This window comes from Emydura macquarii, unplaced genomic scaffold (genome assembly GCF_026122565.2).
Source record: "Emydura macquarii macquarii isolate MOO-44397 ecotype Brisbane River unplaced genomic scaffold, CSIRO-AGI_Emac_v2 contig_582, whole genome shotgun sequence".
Taxonomy (NCBI): domain Eukaryota; kingdom Metazoa; phylum Chordata; order Testudines; family Chelidae; genus Emydura; species Emydura macquarii.
The window spans coordinates 78,136-96,644 of NW_027130719.1; the positions used below are offsets into that span (position 1 = coordinate 78,136).

At 49.1% G+C, this 18,509-nt stretch overlaps 1 protein-coding gene across 1 annotated transcript; it reads left to right on the forward strand.

Annotated features, from left to right (window-relative positions):
* Positions 1-15,112: 15,112 nt before the first annotated feature.
* On the forward strand, positions 15,113-16,045 carry LOC137147943 (olfactory receptor 5V1-like). Its single transcript, XM_067540367.1, has one exon. It carries the CDS (start codon positions 15,113-15,115, stop codon positions 16,043-16,045), a length of 933 nt encoding a protein of 310 aa, XP_067396468.1.
* Positions 16,046-18,509: the final 2,464 nt, after the last annotated feature.

Below are 18,509 nucleotides of genomic sequence, written 5' to 3' on the forward strand. Positions count from 1 at the left end.
GGTTAGCGGTGCTGCAAGGGAGGCAAAATTTGGCACAAAGCGTCGGTAATATCCTGCCAGTCCCAGAAATTGTCTGACCTGTTTCTTATTGGTCGGCCGTGTATACTCCCGCAGGGCTTGTACCTTGTTCACTAGGGGTCGCAAGGTCCCTTGGCCCAAAGTGTAGCCCAGGTATGTCGTCTCACGCCACCCAATGCGACATTTCCGCGGGTTGGCGGTCAGACCTGCATCGCGGAGGGTTCTTAGTACCGCGGCCACCTGGTTGAGGTGGTCGCCCCAGTCTTGGCTGTAGATTACCACATCGTCCAAGTAGGCGGCCGCATAACTTATGTGGGGGACCAGAAGCTGATCCATCAGCCTCTGAAAGGTCGCCGGTGCTCCGTGTAACCCGAAGGGCATCCGGACGAAGTGGTATAGGCCACTAGGTGTTGCAAAGGCTGTCTTCTCTCGCGAGCCGGCTGCTAAGGGGATCTGCCAGTACCCCTTGGTTAGATCGAGTGTGGAAAAGTACTGGGCCTCCCCAAGTCGGTCGAGGAGCTCGTCAATCCGAGGCATGGGGTATGCGTCGAATTTCGAGATCTCATTAACGCGCCGAAAGTCAATGCAGAAGCTCCGGGATCCGTCCGGCTTAGGCACTAGTACCACCGGGCTCCGCCACTCGCTCGCCGAGGGCTCGATGACTCCGAGGCGTAACATGGCCTGGACTTCTTCTTCCACCGCCGCTTGGAGGTGGCGGGGCGGTGAGCGGGCGCCCGTCCGCACGACTTCGCCAGGTCGCGTTTCAATGGTGTGGTACACCCGGTCGGTGTGTCCAGGAGTGGCGGTGAAGGTGGTGGCGAAGGTCTCAGTTAGGTGTCGTACCTGTCGGAGCTGAGGTCCGCTTAGGTTATCCCCAAGTTGGGGTTCTCCTGGTCCCTCCTGTTCGGGTAGCAGTGGGCCCAGCTCCGGGTCAGGAGGCTGCGGGTTGATGAGGAGCCCTTCTCGCTCCCGCCACGGTTTTAGTAGGTTTACATGGTATACCTGTCGTTTTTTTCGCCGGTCAGGTTGGCGAACCTCGTAATTCACAGGACCCACGGCCCGAAGGATCTCATAAGGTCCCTGCCAGTGGGCTAGGAGCTTGGACTCAGTGGAGGGCAATAGTACCAAGACCCGATCCCCGGGTTCAAACGATCGAGTGCGGGCTCCCTGATTGTACGATTGGGCCTGCCGCTGCTGCGCCGCCTGTAGGTTCTCCTTGGCCAACAGCCCTGCATGGCGGAGATTCTCCTGGTGGGTCAGTACATACTGGAGCATCCCCTGCGAGGGGGAGGGGGCCTGCTCCCAGTGTTCCCTCATTAAATCCAGGATCCCGCGGGGCTGCCGGCCATATAACAGCTCGAACGGGGAGAACTGTGTCGAAGCCTGCGGAACCTCCCGAATGGCGAGGAGCAGGGGGGGAATCAGTTGGTCCCACCGTCGCAGGTCTTCCGGTCGAAATTTCCGCATCATATGTTTCAGGGTACGGTTAAACCGTTCGACCAGGCCGTCCGTTTGGGGATGGTATACGGAGGTTCTGAGTTTTCGAATCCCGAGGATGGCACATACCTCCCGTAACAATCGGGATGTAAAGTTGGTCCCCTGGTCGGTTAGCAGCTCCCGGGGGAGTCCGACTCGGGCAAACACTTTGACGAGTTCACCGGCCACCGTCCGGGCGGTGGCATTCCTCAGGGGGATGGCCTCGGGGAACCGGGTGGCATAGTCGACTAGGACCAGGAGGTAGCGGAATCCGGCCACGCTCCGTTCTAGGGGTCCCACTAGGTCCACAGCCACCCTTTCAAAGGGTGTCCCTACCACGGGGAGGGGGACCAGGGGAGCGCGCGGGATTCCTGCCGGTGCCACCCGCTGGCATTCGGGGCAGGAAGCGCAGTAGTCCCGGACCTCCCGGTGTACACCCGGCCAATAAAATCGGGAAAGGACCCGGGCCAGGGTTTTGTCCACGCCCAAGTGTCCCGCCGCCGGGATATCATGGGCCAACTTCAAAACGGCCCGCCGGTGGGGTCGTGGCACCACCAACTGGGCATGGGGCTCCTGTGTTTGGGGGTTTCTCTCCAACCGGTACAGCCGGTCCCGCCGCAGCTCAAATCGCGGCCATTGGGCGGCTCGCTGGGGGTCAGTCGGGGTCCCGTCCACCGCGGCCAGCTGTTCATACACCCGGCTTAGGGTGGGATCCTCCCTCTGTTCTTGGCAGAAATCCGCCATGGGGGTTTCCGAGGGTGGCGGACCCCCATCTATTCGGCCGGTCTCTTCGTCTGGTTCCTGGATAGTTGGGTCCGGCGCGGTGGCGGAATCCGGCGGGTCCTCAGCCTCGGGGGGAGCGGGCGCCTCAGGGGGCTCTCCCTCGGGGGCCCCGGCATCTGGGTCTTCGGGGTTACTGGTTCGTTGTAGGACCCCTACCAAGTCAGGCCAGTCCCGCCCGAGGATTACCGGGTACGGCAGACGGGGGGCTAGGCCTACGGAGAGAGTATGAGTCTGCGGCCCGACGGTCAGAGGGACCTGCATTGTGGGATAGTATCGCAGGTCCCCGTGGATACAACGTAGGCCAACCTGGCCCAGCGTCTTCCCATCCTCGGGGACCAGACCCCGCAGGATCAGGGTCTGCCCGCACCCCGTGTCGACGAGGGCCTCAACCCGTCTTCCGGCCAGGTCCACCGGGGTGGTCGTCTTCGGGCCAGAGGGGCCCCGAGCCCGCCCTTCTCCGGCGTAGACCATCCCATAGGTGCAACTTAGGGTCGGGCACTGCCGACGCAAGTGCCCCCGCTGGCCACATGCGTAGCAGGGGCCGGGGTCCCCAGGCCCCTGAGGGGGTCGATTCGGGGGCCGGCTGCGACTGGGCTCCAAACTCTTGGGCGGTCGGGGGTTCAGCCCAGATGGGGGCTTCCCTGCCCCAACAGGTCCGGCCCGCCCAGGACCTGTAGCCATGGGTCCCAGGGGCCTCTCCGCAGCCAGATAGTCCTCCATCAGGTGGACCGCCCCCGTCAGGGTGGTGGGGCGGTGCCTGATTACCCAGGTCCTCCCCTGGGTTGGCAAGATATGTAAAAATTGTTCTAAAATTACTTGCTCGGCCACAGCGGAGGCCGTGTTCTGTTCGGGTTGGAGCCAGCGCCAGCCGGCGTCCCGGAGCTCCTGGGCCACAGCCCGGGGTCGGGCTCCGGGGGGAAAAGTCTTCTCCCGAAACCGCCTTCTGTAGGTCTCGGGACTAATCTCGAGGGCGTCCATAATCGCAGCCCTCACCGCCGCGTAGTCCTGCGCCTCTTCGCTGCCCAGGGCCCGATAGGCTGCCTGGGAGGCCCCAGTCAAGTATGGGGCCAGGAGGATTGCCCACTGGGCTGGGTCCCAACCCGCGGCCGTGGCCACTCGTTCAAAGGTCACGAGGAAGGCCTCTGGGTCATCTGCGGGTCCCATTTTTGTGAGGCGGGGCTGGAGCCAGGTGACGGGCGAGCTTCGGCCAGACGCCTCGTCCTGCCCGGGGCTGGTCAGCCCTGTATGGCCACTCAGCTGCTGCATGAGTTGCCGCTGGAGCTCCTGCTGCTGGGCCCCCAGGTCTCGCAACAGCTGCTGTTGCTGGGAGCCGAGGGTCTGGAGGAGCTGTTGTTGCTGTTGTAGGTGGGCCGTCTGTTGCTGCTGCTGTGCCTCGGTCCACCACTTGATCAGTTTTTCAGCATCCATGCTGCTCGGGTCGATCGACGTCTCCACCCCTAGGAAGAGTCGGTCCAGGCAGTCCCCCTTTTAGTCAGGGGGGGAGGACTGCCTGCATTCTCCACCACGTGTAGGACGGGCTCCTGCCCGGTCCAGTCCTGGCGGCCCCTCCGCGGGCCCAGGCTCAGAGGAAGGCCACTGCGCCTTCCTACACAACAGGGGAATGTTGTTCTTTGAGTCTTTTGCCCCGGCCCTCAGGCAGGGCGGGCGAGCAAAGGAGTCTTTCGCCCCGGCCCTCAGGCAGGGCGGGCGAGCAAGGAGTCTTTCGCCCCGGCCCTCAGGCAGGGCGGGCGAGCGAGGAGTCTTTCGCCCCGGCCCTCAGGCAGGGCGGGCCCTTTCGCCCCGGCCCTCAGGCAGGGCGGGCGAGCGAGGAGTCTTTCGCCCCGGCCCTCAAGCAGGGCGGGCGAGCAAGGAGTCTTTCGCCCCGGCCCTCAAGCAGGGCGGGCGAGGAGGAGTCTTTCGCCCCGGCCCTCAAGCAGGGCGGGCGAGCGAGGAGTCTTTCGCCCCGGCCCTCCAGCAGGGCGGGCGAGCGAGGAGTCTTTCGCCCCGGCCCTCAAGCAGGGCGGGCAGGAGTCTTTCGCCCCGACCCCCAGGTAGGGCGGGCGAGCAATGAGCAGTGGCTCGAGTTTAGCGGGCGGCAGAGGCGGATTCCCTGTTGGGGATTGGCAAGGATCAGGGGGGAGGGGAGGGGGACGCAGGCCCACCCAACTCCACTGCGTCCCAGCCCAGGGCCCTAGCAGTGGCACGGGTGTTGCCACTCAGTCGGCGGGGCTCCTGCCGCAACACGCCGACTGGGCGTCACCCCTAGTACAGCCACGCCTCTGGCTGTCCCTGGGCTCCTTCCTCCCCGAGTTCCCCAGTACCTGTGTCTGCCAGCTCCTCGGGGTCGTCGGGGTATACCGCCCGGGGTAGGCCAGTCAGTCCTTCGGCATCCACGGGGGGTAGACCGGGGAGCTCCTCGGCAAGGGGCAGCTCCTCCAGATCGCTGGGTTGGGGATACGGTTCAGTCTCCGGTAGCTCATCCAGGTCGGATCCTGCCTCCAGGGGTTGGGCGTCTGGCAGCTCCTCCAGGTCCGGACCAGCTTCGGGGCAGAACTCCCAGCTCTCTGGTCCCGGGGGCTCGTCCCAGCCGCTGCGGGCCTGTGGCTGGACCCGGCGCCTCGGGCCTGGAGACCTCGGCCAGTCCAGAGGGCCCGGAGGCCCAACCCAGGCCTTAGAGGCGGGTCGCCACGGCCGCAAGGCCGGGGGGGGTTCACCTGCGGCCGTAGGCTGGTGTGGTTCAGCTTCTTGCCGCAGCCGGCGAGGCAGCACGTCTGTCTCCGCCGGCAGCCTTCTCCCTTCTGAGCTGCCAGGCCTACTTTTTATGGCTGCAGCCCTCTCTAAGGCTCCGCCCCCCTGCTGTCGGGTTGGCCGCCCGGCAGGACCTATCGGGGCCCAGTAGTCTGGTTGCCGGGCAGACTGGGCTGCCGGCAAGTCTAGGGTCTGATTTGGGCGCCTGCGGCCCCTCCGCGGGCCCAGGCTCAGAGGAAGGCCACTGCGCCTTCCTACAGTCCTACTTGCAGACCTGCTAAATCTCCATCATCCTGCCCAGGATACTGGCCAGTCTCCTGTCTGGGGACAGAACCATCTCTGTCAGTATGTTTGCTGCACAAGTTTATGTTTTTGCTTCACTGGCAGCTACAGAATCCTGTCCTCACTCTATGATAAGTATTTAGTGTGTACAAACCACTGCACTGTGCAGCCTCTGAGAAAGGCCGGTTCTTCCTCCAGCAAGAGGACTGGTCGTGGATAAGTGTTTAGTCTGCAAAAGAGAAGAATGAGGGGGGATTTGATAGCAGCCTTTAACTACCTGAAAGGGGGTTCCAGGGAGGATGGGGCTAAGGCTGTTCTCAGTCGTGGCAGATGACAGAACAAGGAGTAATGGTCTCAAGTTGCAGTTGGGGAGGTCTAGGTTGGACATTAGGAAAAAGTTTTCACTAGGATGGTGGTGAAGCACTGGAATGGGTTACCTAGGGAGGTGGTGGAATCTCCATCTTTAGAGGTTTTTAAGCTGAGGCTTGACAAAGCCCTGGCTGGGATGATATAGCTGAGGTTAGTCCTGCTTTGAGCAGAGGGTTGGATTAGATGACCTCCTGAGGTCCCTTCCAGCTCTCATATTCCATGATTCTATAAGTGGTTGTTTGGCTCTATCATCATCATATCATCCTTGATGTCACTATTAATTTTTTATGGCCTCAGAAAAATGGGCCACTTCTTTTGTGATTTCACCCCAGTAATAAAACTGGCTTGTAGTGACTCCACCCTGATCGTGCTTTCAGAATTGACCCTGGTCTTTCTTTGCACTCTTGCCCCATTTCTGTGACATCTGTTGTTGAATGTTTATATCATCATCACCATCCTGATATTTATTTCTATCACCAGTAGACAAAAGGCCTTTCCCCCTTCCTTCTCTCACCTGATTATGGTGGCAATATTTTATGGGACCACAGTGATTTTCTACATGATACCGAAATCTGACAGCACTGAGACCCCTGAGCAAAGTGTTCTCTGCGTTCTAAGCTATCCTGGCCTCAATGATCAACCACCTCCCCTTGAGAAACAAGGAAGTCTATGATGCAATGAGAAAAGGATCAGTACATTTGTGGCTTTGTCAAGAATTCAGACTTCCCTAGCAACTTGTTTTAGATTGAAAAGAAATGAGGATGATCTGAGACCACCAGACCAGGAGGATGAGGTAGATGAGGCTTTCTTTACTCAACTGGGGAAAGTTTCCAGTTCACAGGATCTGATTCTCATGGGAGACTTCAATCACCCTGACATCTGCTGGAAGAGCAATAGAGCAGAGCACAAACAATCCAGGAAGTTTTTGGAGAGTGTCGCTGACAACTTCCTGGTGCAAGTGCTGGAGCAACCAACTAGGGGCCGTGCTTCTCTTGACCTGCTGCTCACAAACAGGGAAGATTTGGTAGGGGAAGTAGAAGTCGGTGGCAACAGAGGCAGCAGTGACCATAAGATGGTCGAGTTCAGGATCCTGACAAAAGGAAGAAAGGAGAACAGCAGGATACGGACCATGGACTTCAGCAAAGCGGACTTTGACTCCCTCAGGGAACTGATGGGCAGGATTCCCTGGGAGGCTAATATGAGGGGGAAAGGAACCCAAGAGAGCTGGCTGTATTTTAAAGAGACCTTAATGAGGGCACAGGAGCAAACCATCCCGATGTGCAGAAAGAATAGCAAATATGGTAGGCGTCCAGCTTGGCTTAACAAAGATGTCCTTGGCGAACTTAAATGCAAAAAAGAAGCTTACAAGAAGTGGAAGCTTGGTCAGAAGACTAGGGAGGATTACGAAAACACTGCTCGAACGTGCGCGAATGAAATCAGGAAGGCCAAAGCACAATTGGAGTTGCAGCTAGCAAGGGACGTGAAGGGGAACAAGAAGGGTTTCTACAGGCATGTTGCCAACAAGAGAAAGATTCGGGAAAGTGTGGGCCCCTTAGAGAATGAGGGAGGCAACCTAGTGACAGAGGATGTGGAGAAAGCTGAGGTACTCAATGCCTTTTTTGCCTCTGTCTTCATAGACAAAGTCAGCTCCCAGACTGCTGTACTGGGTGGCACAGAATGGGAAGGAGGCCAACATCCCGCAGTGCTGAAGGAACGGGTTCAAGACTATTTAGAAGTCTTAGATATACACAAGTCAATGGGGCTGGATGCAATGCACCCGAGGGTGCTGAGGGAGTTGGCTGAGGTGATTTCAGAGCCATTGGCTATTATCTTTGAAAGCTCGTGGCAACGGGGGTAGGTCCCTGAGGACTGGAAAAAAGCAAATATAGTGCCCATCTTCAAAAAAGGGAGGAAAGAGGATCCAGGGAACTACAGCCTCACTTCAATCCCTGAAAAAATCATGGGGCAGATCCTTAAGGAATCCATTTTAAGGCACTTGGAAGAGAGGAAGGTGATCAGGAACAGTCAACACGGATTCACCAAGGGAAAGTCATGCCTGACCAACCTGATTGCTTTCTATGATGAGGTGACTGGCTCTGTGGATGTAGGGAAGGCGGTGGATGTGATATACCTTGACTTTAGCAAAGCTTTTGATACTGTCTCTCACAGTATTCTTATGAGCAAGTTAAAGAAGTATGGTTTGGATGAATGGACTATAAAATGGATAGAGAACTGGCTAGAGCATAGGACTCAATGAGTAGTGATCAATGGCTCCATGTCTAGCTGGCAATTGGTCACAAGCGGAGTTCCCCAGGGGTCGGTCCTGGGGCCGGTTTTGTTCAACATCTTTATTAATGATCTGGAAGATGGGGTAGATTGCACCCTCAGCAAGTTTGTGGATGACACTAAGCTGGGGGGAGTGGTAGATACCCTGGAAGGTAGGGATAGGATACAGAGTGACCTAAACAAACTGGAGGATTGGGCCAAAAGAAATCTAATGAGGTTCAACAAAGATAAGTGCAGAGTTCTCCACTTAGGAAGGAAGAATCCCATGCACAGCTATAGACTGGGGACCGATGAGCTGGGCAGCAGCTCTGCAGAAAAGGACCTGGGGGTAACAATGGATAAAAAGCTGGATATGAGTCAGCAGTGTGCCCTGGTTGTCAAGAAGGCTAATAGCATATTGGGCTGCATTAGGAGGGGCATTGCCAGCAGGTCACGGGAAGTGATCATTCCCCTCTATTCGGCATTGGTGAGGCCGCATTTAGAATATTGTGTCCAGTTTTGGGCCCCCCACTACATAAAGGATGTGGACAAGTTGGAGAGAGTCCAGCGGAGGGCAACAAAAATGATTAGGGGGCTGGAGCACAGGACTTGTGAGGAGAGGCTGAGGGAACTGGGCTTGTTTAGTCTGTAAAAGAGAAGAATGAGGGGGGATTTGACTACCTGAAAGGGGGTTCCAGGGAGGATGGGGTGAGGCTGTTCTCGGTGGTGGCAGATGACAGAACAAGGAGCACCGATCTCAAGTTGCAGGGCGGGAGGTCTAGGTTGGACATTAGGTTAATGTTTTTCACTAGGAGGATGGTGAAGCACTGGAATGGGTTACGTAGGGAGGTGGTGGAATCTCCATCCTTAGAGGTTTTTGAGCTGAGGCTTGACAAAGCCCTGGCTGGGATGATATAGCTGAGGTTAGAGGCTTTGAGCAGGGGGTTGGACTAGATGACCTACTGAGGTCCCTTCCAACTCTAATATTCTATGAACATCAGATTTGGCTAGCTGATATGTTTAAGAGGAAACACATTCTAAGCAGACTAGAATGGATAAGGACTTGAAGACCCAACCCCATACAGATGGGAGTAAGGCTAGAATATCTAAGTTGTGGCAGATATGACAATATATTGTATCATACTGGACAAACCTTACTGGATTAAATTAAACTATACAGAATTAAGGTTCACATCTTTGTAGTTTGTTGTATTAAAATGCAAATGCATTAAAATGTTTATGTATTACTGCAATATTGTAAGGAACTTCACTCGGAGAAGGTCATGAAGACGGCTATCTCTGAGAGATAGTGGGAATGTCAAAGGACTTTGGGGGACAATACATGTGATGTGAATGTCCTAGTTTATTAGTAGGGGGAAGGGAATACAAATGACCCATTTTTATAACTGGCTGTTGGGCAGATACCCAATTCAAGGCTTTTCAAACAGACAAACTGAGTCACTCACAGAGTCAGGAGTTCTTCTTGTTCTGAGCTGAGGATATGAAGACCTTGAATCCACAGGAAAAATCCTGTGTGGGGATTTAAGGCCATGTCCTGCCAAGCCCATATTGCAGTGGGGGTAATCTTTGGTAGACTTCTTTCATAGGTTTTCTTTACAATTGTTTTTAACATATGTTCTCTGGTGGTTTTTGTACCTTAAGGATAAATACGAGTGCTTAGAACCAAACTTCAAATCTGTGCTCCAGGATGGACAGAGGTGGGGACTGAATGAGAGTCTCCCACATCCCAGGTAGTTTTCCGAACCTCAGTGTTGAAGGAATTAGGAGGGACTAAGGTCCTCTGTGCTGTCTGGTGAATTTAGCTTCCCCCCGCATGGAACTATTGGGCAGATTTGTTTCAAATTCACAAATGTATCGGGGCAACCAAAACTGCGTTTTTCAGTGAATCCACTGTTTGTCTTAAACAATGTGTCCAACTCTACACAGTGTAGATCCTCCTTTGTCTCGTCTCCTATTATTTACCACCACCGTACTCGGTCTATTTGCTCCTTTCTCATTCATTGACTGTATCTGTTGGTGAAGTCCAAGGACGGAGGGCTCTTTTCCATGCTTTCACCTCCACTGCCCTCTTGTGGTAATTACACATTATGGCTATCACCTTCAAAAGTGCGGAGGGAGATGAAATGATTGGCTATTTGGATGTCTAACGCATTAGCCTACTTTGGAAAATCTGAGCCTATATACAGGCCTTTTTAATTGACTGTCCCTGAGATTGGAATCCTAAATCATGTGGGTTCTTTTGATAATCTAAGCCTCAGTGATCTCATTCTTCTGAACCATACAACGTTGCTTCAGCACATCGTTATTGGTGGCTTGGCACAGACAGGGAATGTCAGGAACCTTGTCCCAAGGGGGACAAGACAGCATTTAAACAGCTCTCAGGAAATCAGCTGTTAGTCTTGGAGTCTGCTAAGGACAGGCTCTTTGCTCCATTCCCACTGATAACCCTACACACCTTGGAATAATATTTCAAATAGTTGACGTCCTTAGATGCTATATCCCAGAGGCAGACAGAGAGATTAGACAGACCAGTCAATAAGTATGTAGACAGACTAAGAAAAGAAAAAGAGAATATCACAGATCAGAACAATCTCACCATATTTATGATCAGCTTTTAAATGTCAGGTGAGTTGATTCATATTTTATTCGTTTTAATCTTTTATTCTCCTATAGATTTCAAAGGACCAGATTCTGCTTCTCTTATCTACGAGTGGGTCTGTCTGCAAAGTCCCACTGACATCGGCTTGGATGCATCAAACTGCTCTCACAGAGTCAGTTGCAGCCAAGGGCCATGGCTTTTAACCCTGTAATCTCTCTCTGTTTTTCAAGGCAACATGGAGAAAACGGAGAGAAACTGGTGCATGTGAGCAGTAGTTTGTATTTTTTGAGTGTGTCTATGGGGTTGTGAGTAACTTAGGGGCAGGGCATTCTCTGGAGAAGGCATGTTTCACTGTGCACAGACTCTGCTTTTGTTAATGTTCAGGTTCTAGTCCAAGGTCCATCACTTCACCTGAGTATTTATCTCATTAGGTAATACTAGGGAAAGGATTTATTTTCTCTCTAGTGGACACAGCGGGGTAAACATAACTTTGATATTGGACAGAACATTGACTTCATTCCCATTTCCACTAAAAATCAAGGTCAAAATAGCCGCTCACTTCTACGAGGGCAGGATAGATTCTCTTATGCATGAGCAGCCTGAAATTCAGGTGAGCAGGACCCTCAGTCAGACGTCTCATTGGGTTGAATTTTCAAAGGCACGTAGGTGATTTAAGAACAAAACTCCCATGAACTTCCAATCAGACCCCTTTATTTAAAATCATGGCAGCATGCCTAGAGAGTGTTTGCTGGGCACATTCTTTTATTATGAACAGTGTTATTGTTCCTCAGTATTACAGAAGGGGATTTTTAAAAATAAATAGTTTTCACAATGTAAAGGATCTTTAAGGATACGAAGGGCAAAGCTATACAGTTTAAAATTATTCCCCGTGAGTCACCAGTAAATCCTCCGCCTACTCTGTAGGTCTGGGTAGTCAGGAGTTTTGTTAAACCCTCTGCAGAATTCCTGCATTTTAGATGCTCAGATGCACTCGGTCTCCATTAACTTTCCTTAACATTCTCGCAGTGCCTGAGAGTTCTGTTTGCTGGAAATCACTGACCAGGATGTCTTGCCCTCCTAATATGTTCTTCAGCTGCTCAGTCATATCCTCAGGGATAATTATAAATATTACAATAATCATGGGGCTCATCTTTGTTCTATTTTACCATAATATTTCTACCCCATGGAAGCTTTCTTCTTCCTTTGCTCTCTTTTCTTCTTGTTTCTAATAATGATGCTGTCTGGTGTTATGGCGATACCAATGAATGTTTGGCCTGCTTTTCTGCACCACTCGGTCTGCTGACGATTGCCAGAACTCATAAAATCTGAGCCTTTTTGTTCTCCACAGCACTTTTGATTTGGTGGTTGTAATAACGCCTCATTTATTTAAATCCGTAGTTCCACAGAGATTCTGATTAAGGAATTGTATGTCTGTTCATATATTCTCCCCCAGCCAGGCTCAGCAGGTGATCAACTGTCTCTTTTCAGAAAACATCCTGCAATTTGAGGAGCAGTTTTGTTTTTCAGTCTTACTTCTGAGTAATTAAGCCTTAAGGACTTCTCTTGAGGAATTCTCTCTCTCTTTTCAGATATCCTTCTACAAAACGAGATTGTTAATCTTCTATCACTTATACATTTGATCTCTCTCCACTACTGTCTGTGCATTTATTTCTGTATAAAATGTTGGTGTCTTTCTGTGGAGATCTCCTTTCTACTTCCTTCCATGCTGTTTTGGGGTGGGATGCATCTCGATCATTGCTTGTTATGATCACCAGATGCTTTTATACTCTGTCTGACTTTTCATATATTATGATGTCGCATTCTTCATTGTCACTTACTTCCTTCACAGATAGCAAACCTTTTCCACCACCACACTCTTGGATGTCCTGTCCATTTCTTGATTGGTATTAAATACCATTATTATTTTATTTTATTTTATTAAATACCATCAATATGCATTATTAGCAGCTCTCTTGTTTGGATGTCAAATTTTTTACTTGATTCCACTAGGTTACCCCAGCAGCGTATTGTACTACTGTCATCTCCCACATATTAGTAAATTCGTAGCCTTGAATTTTGTCCTTAGAATAGCTCCTATTGGTCTAATATTCTTTCTTCACTTACTCTTTGACTTTCTTATGTTGGAGCTCTGGCAGTTCCTTGATTTCGAGGTATTTGTAGTGACCATGCTGAGAGATACCTTGGAATGTTCCTTCATTAACTTGTATGCCATCCAATTGTACAAGTCTGCCCATCAGTACAGATTCTGACACACATTTAACCAAGCCACCCCATAGTTTCATAAATTCACCAAACTTTGTTACTCATACATCAATCTCTAGCTCCTTTTGGGATTGTTCATCTCCTTTTAGTTCATCCATGTCTAATAAATGGCTAACTCAGAGTTACTCTTTGCTGATACAATAACCAAAATTTATCTTACTGAGCTTCCATGTTTGTGGTAGCATGGCTACCACAAGCTGCTCTCTTGCTAATCAATATCCTTGAAAGTTTTCTTTTCCAGTATGGACATTATCAATAAGAGTCCCTTCTTGCTAGAGTTGAGTGTTCCAGTTAAACATGGATTGCTGAAGAAAGGAAATAATCTTTGGATGAACCCTGTGCATTTTCAGTGTCTCAACGGTCAATGATTGTGAGACTTGGTTGTATTTTTTTTCTAGTAGTCTACCCACACAATTCCTGATTCTTTTCTTTCTTTCTTTTGTGTCTTCTGTATTGCTCCCATTTAGCCTAAGGTGATCTTTTGTCCCTTTCAGGTTTACTGAGGTGTCTTTTTGCTCAGGAGACAACATTCCACCGTGAGCTGGCACCATAAATATCTTCTTTGCCAGAATTGTTGATAGAAATTTCCATATAGTTAATAAACAAGTGGTCAGTCTGTAATTCATAGGCTCACTGCAGCCTTCTTATACTTTCCAACCCATACTTCTTTAACTTGCTGGAAAGAATACTGTGGAAGACAGTATCAAAAGCTTTGTTAAAGTCAAGGTATATCAGGTCCACTGTTTTCCCCACATCCACAGAGCCAGTCACCTCTTCATAGAAAGCAATCAGGTTGGTCATGCATGACTTGTCCTTGGTGAATCCATGTTGACTGTTCCTGTTCATCTTTCTCTCTTCCAAGTGCGTTAAAATGGATTCTTTGAGGACCTGCTCCATGATTTTTCCAGGGATTGAGGTGAGGCTGACCAATCTCTTGTTCTCTGGATCCTTCTTCCCTTTTTTTGAAGATGGGCACTATATTTGCCTTTTTTCAGTCGTATGTGACCTCCCCCAATCGCCACGAGTTTTCAAAGATAATGGCCAATGTTTCTGCAACCACATCAGCCAATTCCCTCAGCACCTTCGGATGCATTGCACCCGGCCCCATGGACTTGTGCATGTCCAGCGTTTCTAAGTAGTCCTGAACCTGTTCTTTCACCACCGAGGGATGTTCACCTCCTCCCCTTACTGTGCTGCCCAGTACAGTAGTCTGAGAGCTGACCTTGTCTGTGAAAACAGAGGGGAAAAAAGCACGTATTACCTCCGTTTTTCCCGCATCATCTGTCACCAGGTTGCCTCCCCCATTCAGGAAGGGGCCCACACTTTCCCTGACTTTCTTTTTGTTACTATCATACCTGTAGAAACCCTTCTTGTTACCCCGCATGGCCAGTGCTAGTGGACTTTCACACAAAACACCTTACCAGTGGAGGAACGTGTCACACAGCTAAGCTCTTCCAAGGTCCTCTTTATGAAATTTGTAATATTTATCAATTTGTCTGTATTCTCTGTGCTTGGTTGGGTCGTCAGCCTCTATCTGGCTGGGTCCCAAAACAGTATTTCTAGGCCTTGGAGGTTATTTCTTATTAATGTTACAGAAATCTTAGTTATGTTGATAAGGATGAATCCAGTAAGACACAACAGATATTAAATACTCTACAAATATTACAACATGTAACAGAATAGGCCAGATTCCCAGTGGGTGTGAATCAGTCATAGCTCCATTGGAGTTAAGGGGCCAGATCCCCTGCTGGAGTCAGAACAGCTGTATTGCTATTGATGTTAGCGGGACAGATTAAAAAGTTATTAGGCCAGAGAGTGGATGATTTTATATCCGGAGACCCAGTATCTAGTCCCCTCTCTCTAATGCCTCTTTAATTATTGACCCACAGTGGAACAGGTCCAGGAGAGACGAAGCAAGGTCTGCATCAGACTGTCCCATGGTCCCAGCTGAGCTGGGATTTTGTGAATGCCTGTGGGGCCTGATTCTGGGATTTAGGTGCTTAAAGGGGCAGTTAGGTGCCTAAATCCTTGTCTGTATCTGGCCTATTTTGACTGTGTGAAACACACAAATTCCAAACGGCTTATGACTACCTGTTTCTTTAAATCATGTCTATTAAAAAACCCCACAAAACAGGCTGGAATTGGGCTCTCTTTTCATTCATCCTTCTGACTAGATTATCTCCACAGGCCCTTTCAATTCACTTTTTTTAATATATGTTATTTTCATTTTATTTCCTTACAGCTCACAGTTTTCCTGAATAAATATCAATGGAAAATCAAACAACAGTGACCGAATTTATTCTCCTGGGACTGTCCAGTGACCCACAGATGCAGATTCTCCTCTTCCTGGTGTTTTTTGTTATTTACCTAATCACTCTGGTTGGTAACATAATTATCATGCTGGTGATAAGAGCTGATTCTCACCTTCACACCCCCATGTACTTCCTCCTCTTCCATTTATCCTTTGTTGATATCTGCTATTCCTCAGTCACGGTGCCTAAGATGCTGGTCAACTTCCTAGCAGAACACAAAACTATTTCTGTCCACGGCTGCATTGCCCAAATGTTCTTTATCCTCTTCACAGCTGGTGCTGAAGTTTTCATTCTCTCAGCCATGGCTTATGACCGCTACGCTGCCATCTGCGACCCATTGCGTTACATGGAGATAATGAGCAAAGCGATCTGTGTTCTGCTGGTGAGTGGCGCATGGACAATAGGCTTCTTCCATGCACTGCTAAACACAGTTTTTACATTCGAATTGCATTTCTGTGGGCCCAGACAAATCAGCCACTTCAGCTGTGAGCTCCCTCATATAATACAACTGTCCTGCACTGAGACCTTCACCAATCAAGTGGTGCTTCTTACTTCTATTGTGATATTTGGAACAAGCTCATTTCTCCTCACCCTGGTCTCCTACATTCACATCGTCTCTGCCATCCTGAAGATACACTCTGCGGAGGGAAGGCGTAAAACCTTCTCCACCTGCAGCTCCCACCTGATTGTGGTTGGTCTATGGTACCTGACAGGTTTTTTCCAGTACACAAAACCTAGCTCACTCTCCTCTGTGTTGCTGGATGAAATGCTCTCCCTCCAGTACAGCATCTTGACACCCATGTTCAACTCCATCATCTACAGCCTGAAAAACAAGGAGGTGAAAAGAGCACTAAGGAAAATGTTGGGGAAATGGATCTTTCTCAAGTAGTGTTGATGATCTTATTTAATTTATTTTTAAATCATAGAGTATTGAACTGTAGATAACTAGGGTTTGAGACATTCAGAGCTCAGGTAACTGACAAATAGGTTGGGACAAAACCTCAGTGGACCTAAATCAGTGTGGTTCTAATGAAATCAATGGGCTAGATCCCCAGATACACAAGAGTCACTGGACTAGGGGGGACTGGATCCTGTGTCTCCAACATTCAAAATGAGTGTGCTGTGCATCAGGCTATTGAGGCATTCATCCACTTCTCTCCTGCCTTTCTCTGAATAGCTCTTTAATCTGGCCCACTGACTGCAATGGAGCTATGGCCAATTTATAACAGCTGGGGATCTGACCATTTCCATACAAAGAATCTCTTCATTTATTAATTTCTGCTCTCTTTTTTTGGCTTAGTTTCTTGGAAACCCTATTTAATATTTTAGTACCTTATTGAACTGTACCACATTGAAGTCTCAAGGGGATTTCAGTAATAATGGGTGGGACCAATTGGTTTGCTCCCCAGGTAGGGCTATATACACAAAGGGACTAAGGCTTGAACAGGAGTATTTGAGATCCAGCCACATCAGGATAGCCCATATCCCAGTGGTTAGGGAACCCACATGGGAGGAGGAGGATTCGTTGGACAGTCAGTGTGTTAGGGTTTCCCTGTCCCATCTCTCCCATTTCCTAAACACAGTTCACCAGAAAGCGAGAGTCCAGAGTCCAATCTGCAGGCAATGCAATGGGTATAATTGGGGCTAAACAAGCAAGCATAAAACCATAGCCCTTCACACTAGTCAGCCTTCCTTTCCCATAAACTTATCTTAATATGCCGATAGTTTCCTTCCGCTCTTGACCCTTTCCTCTTGTCTTTAAACAGATATTGAACTTTATAAATAATTGAGGGACCCAAAGGATTACATGCTTAATAACAAAGCCAAAGAACACTAGCTGGCTGTTTTTGGCACAAAGTGCTTATAAGTTCTGCAACTTTGAATGAAAAATTCAAATGGACCTGTAGTGGTATATCCATTTTAAACATAAAATAGGGTTCCATAAAGCAGAAGTCATATTACATTTTGGAGAGTCTTGAGTCTAGGGGTTTTGGTATCTCCTCTTTTGTATCCCGTGTGTGAGATTGGAAGCAAGGTTACATTTTGGCCAATGTCACTTTATGGTCCTTCAGTGTTTCATTCTCACACCTTTCTTTATCTCCCTTCCTCCTCCCAAGTGATTGCTTGACCTGGCTCTAGCATCCGTCTTGAAGAGGAGTCAGAGCTTTCCTTCATTTGTACATTCATATGTCAAACCTCCGCTACACCTTGAAACTTTTTAACTACATCCCTTATCTCATCTCACAGTACTAAAGAATAGCCATCTAGTGGTGGTTAGGCTGTGAGCCACAGTAAGAATTCTAAAAGCAAATCAGATTCCTTGTTTAATTGCCTGAGTAAAATAGAAATAGATGTAGAGAGATTTTTCCTTTATATTTTGAAGATTGATATAATAATGATTATTCTTTAAAGTGTAATATTGCTTAATGATGGAATTTGTTATTCCTTGACATAAGTGAATTCCATTTTGTTAGGTTCCTCCATTTTGTTGTTTTTCTGAACCTTGTACTATTGAATCTAAAAATATTTTGATTAACTGTTTTTTGTGTATGTGTGAGGATTGGGTATATAGGGTGTGAATAAATAAGGGGAGATGACAGCCCAAACCATTTGGACAACAAAGAGGTGGAGTAAAGATGCCAGCTGCAACTATCATTCTGACCCTGAAGGCCAAAGAATGAAGATAACAACTCTAAAACACGGTAGAATCCACCCTGAGAATGGAACAAAGTGTGAAAGAAGAAGCGGAGAGGTCATGCTTGTAATTGACTGGTGATTAAGTACCATACAGAATCTGGAGGTTGCATGACACAGCAACTCTCATAGGATTGTATGGAGATTAAGCACTATAAAGACGAGGTGAGAACATGGAAACTTTGGATTCCTTCTGCAATCATCATAGAGAATCAGATTACGCAGTAACAGAGGCCCTGCTCCCACCCCTCATGCTCAGCATACCTGGCCAATAGGCTGTCTTGAGCAACACATAATAAGGACTGGGAATTATATTATAACTGTTTACAGAACTCTTGGTTATGAATGGGTGTGTGAATATGTGAATATTATAGTTTTTTAAGATTTTTTTATTTAGAATAAATGTGGCATATTGCCTTATCCCCCGAATAAGATCCTGCAGTCTTTTCCTTTACAAGTATAACAAGGCAAGAGCAAAAACAACGAGAATTCTGTAGCACTTTAAAGACTAACAAATTTAATTTCAGCAGGCATAAGCTTTCGTGAGCTTCAGCTTACTTCCTCAGGTGCAGTTGGTAGAAATGATACAGCAAATAGGAAACATATAAAGCCGGGTAATTAAGGCTTAATGACAACCATTGAGTTGGAGGTGAGAGTGG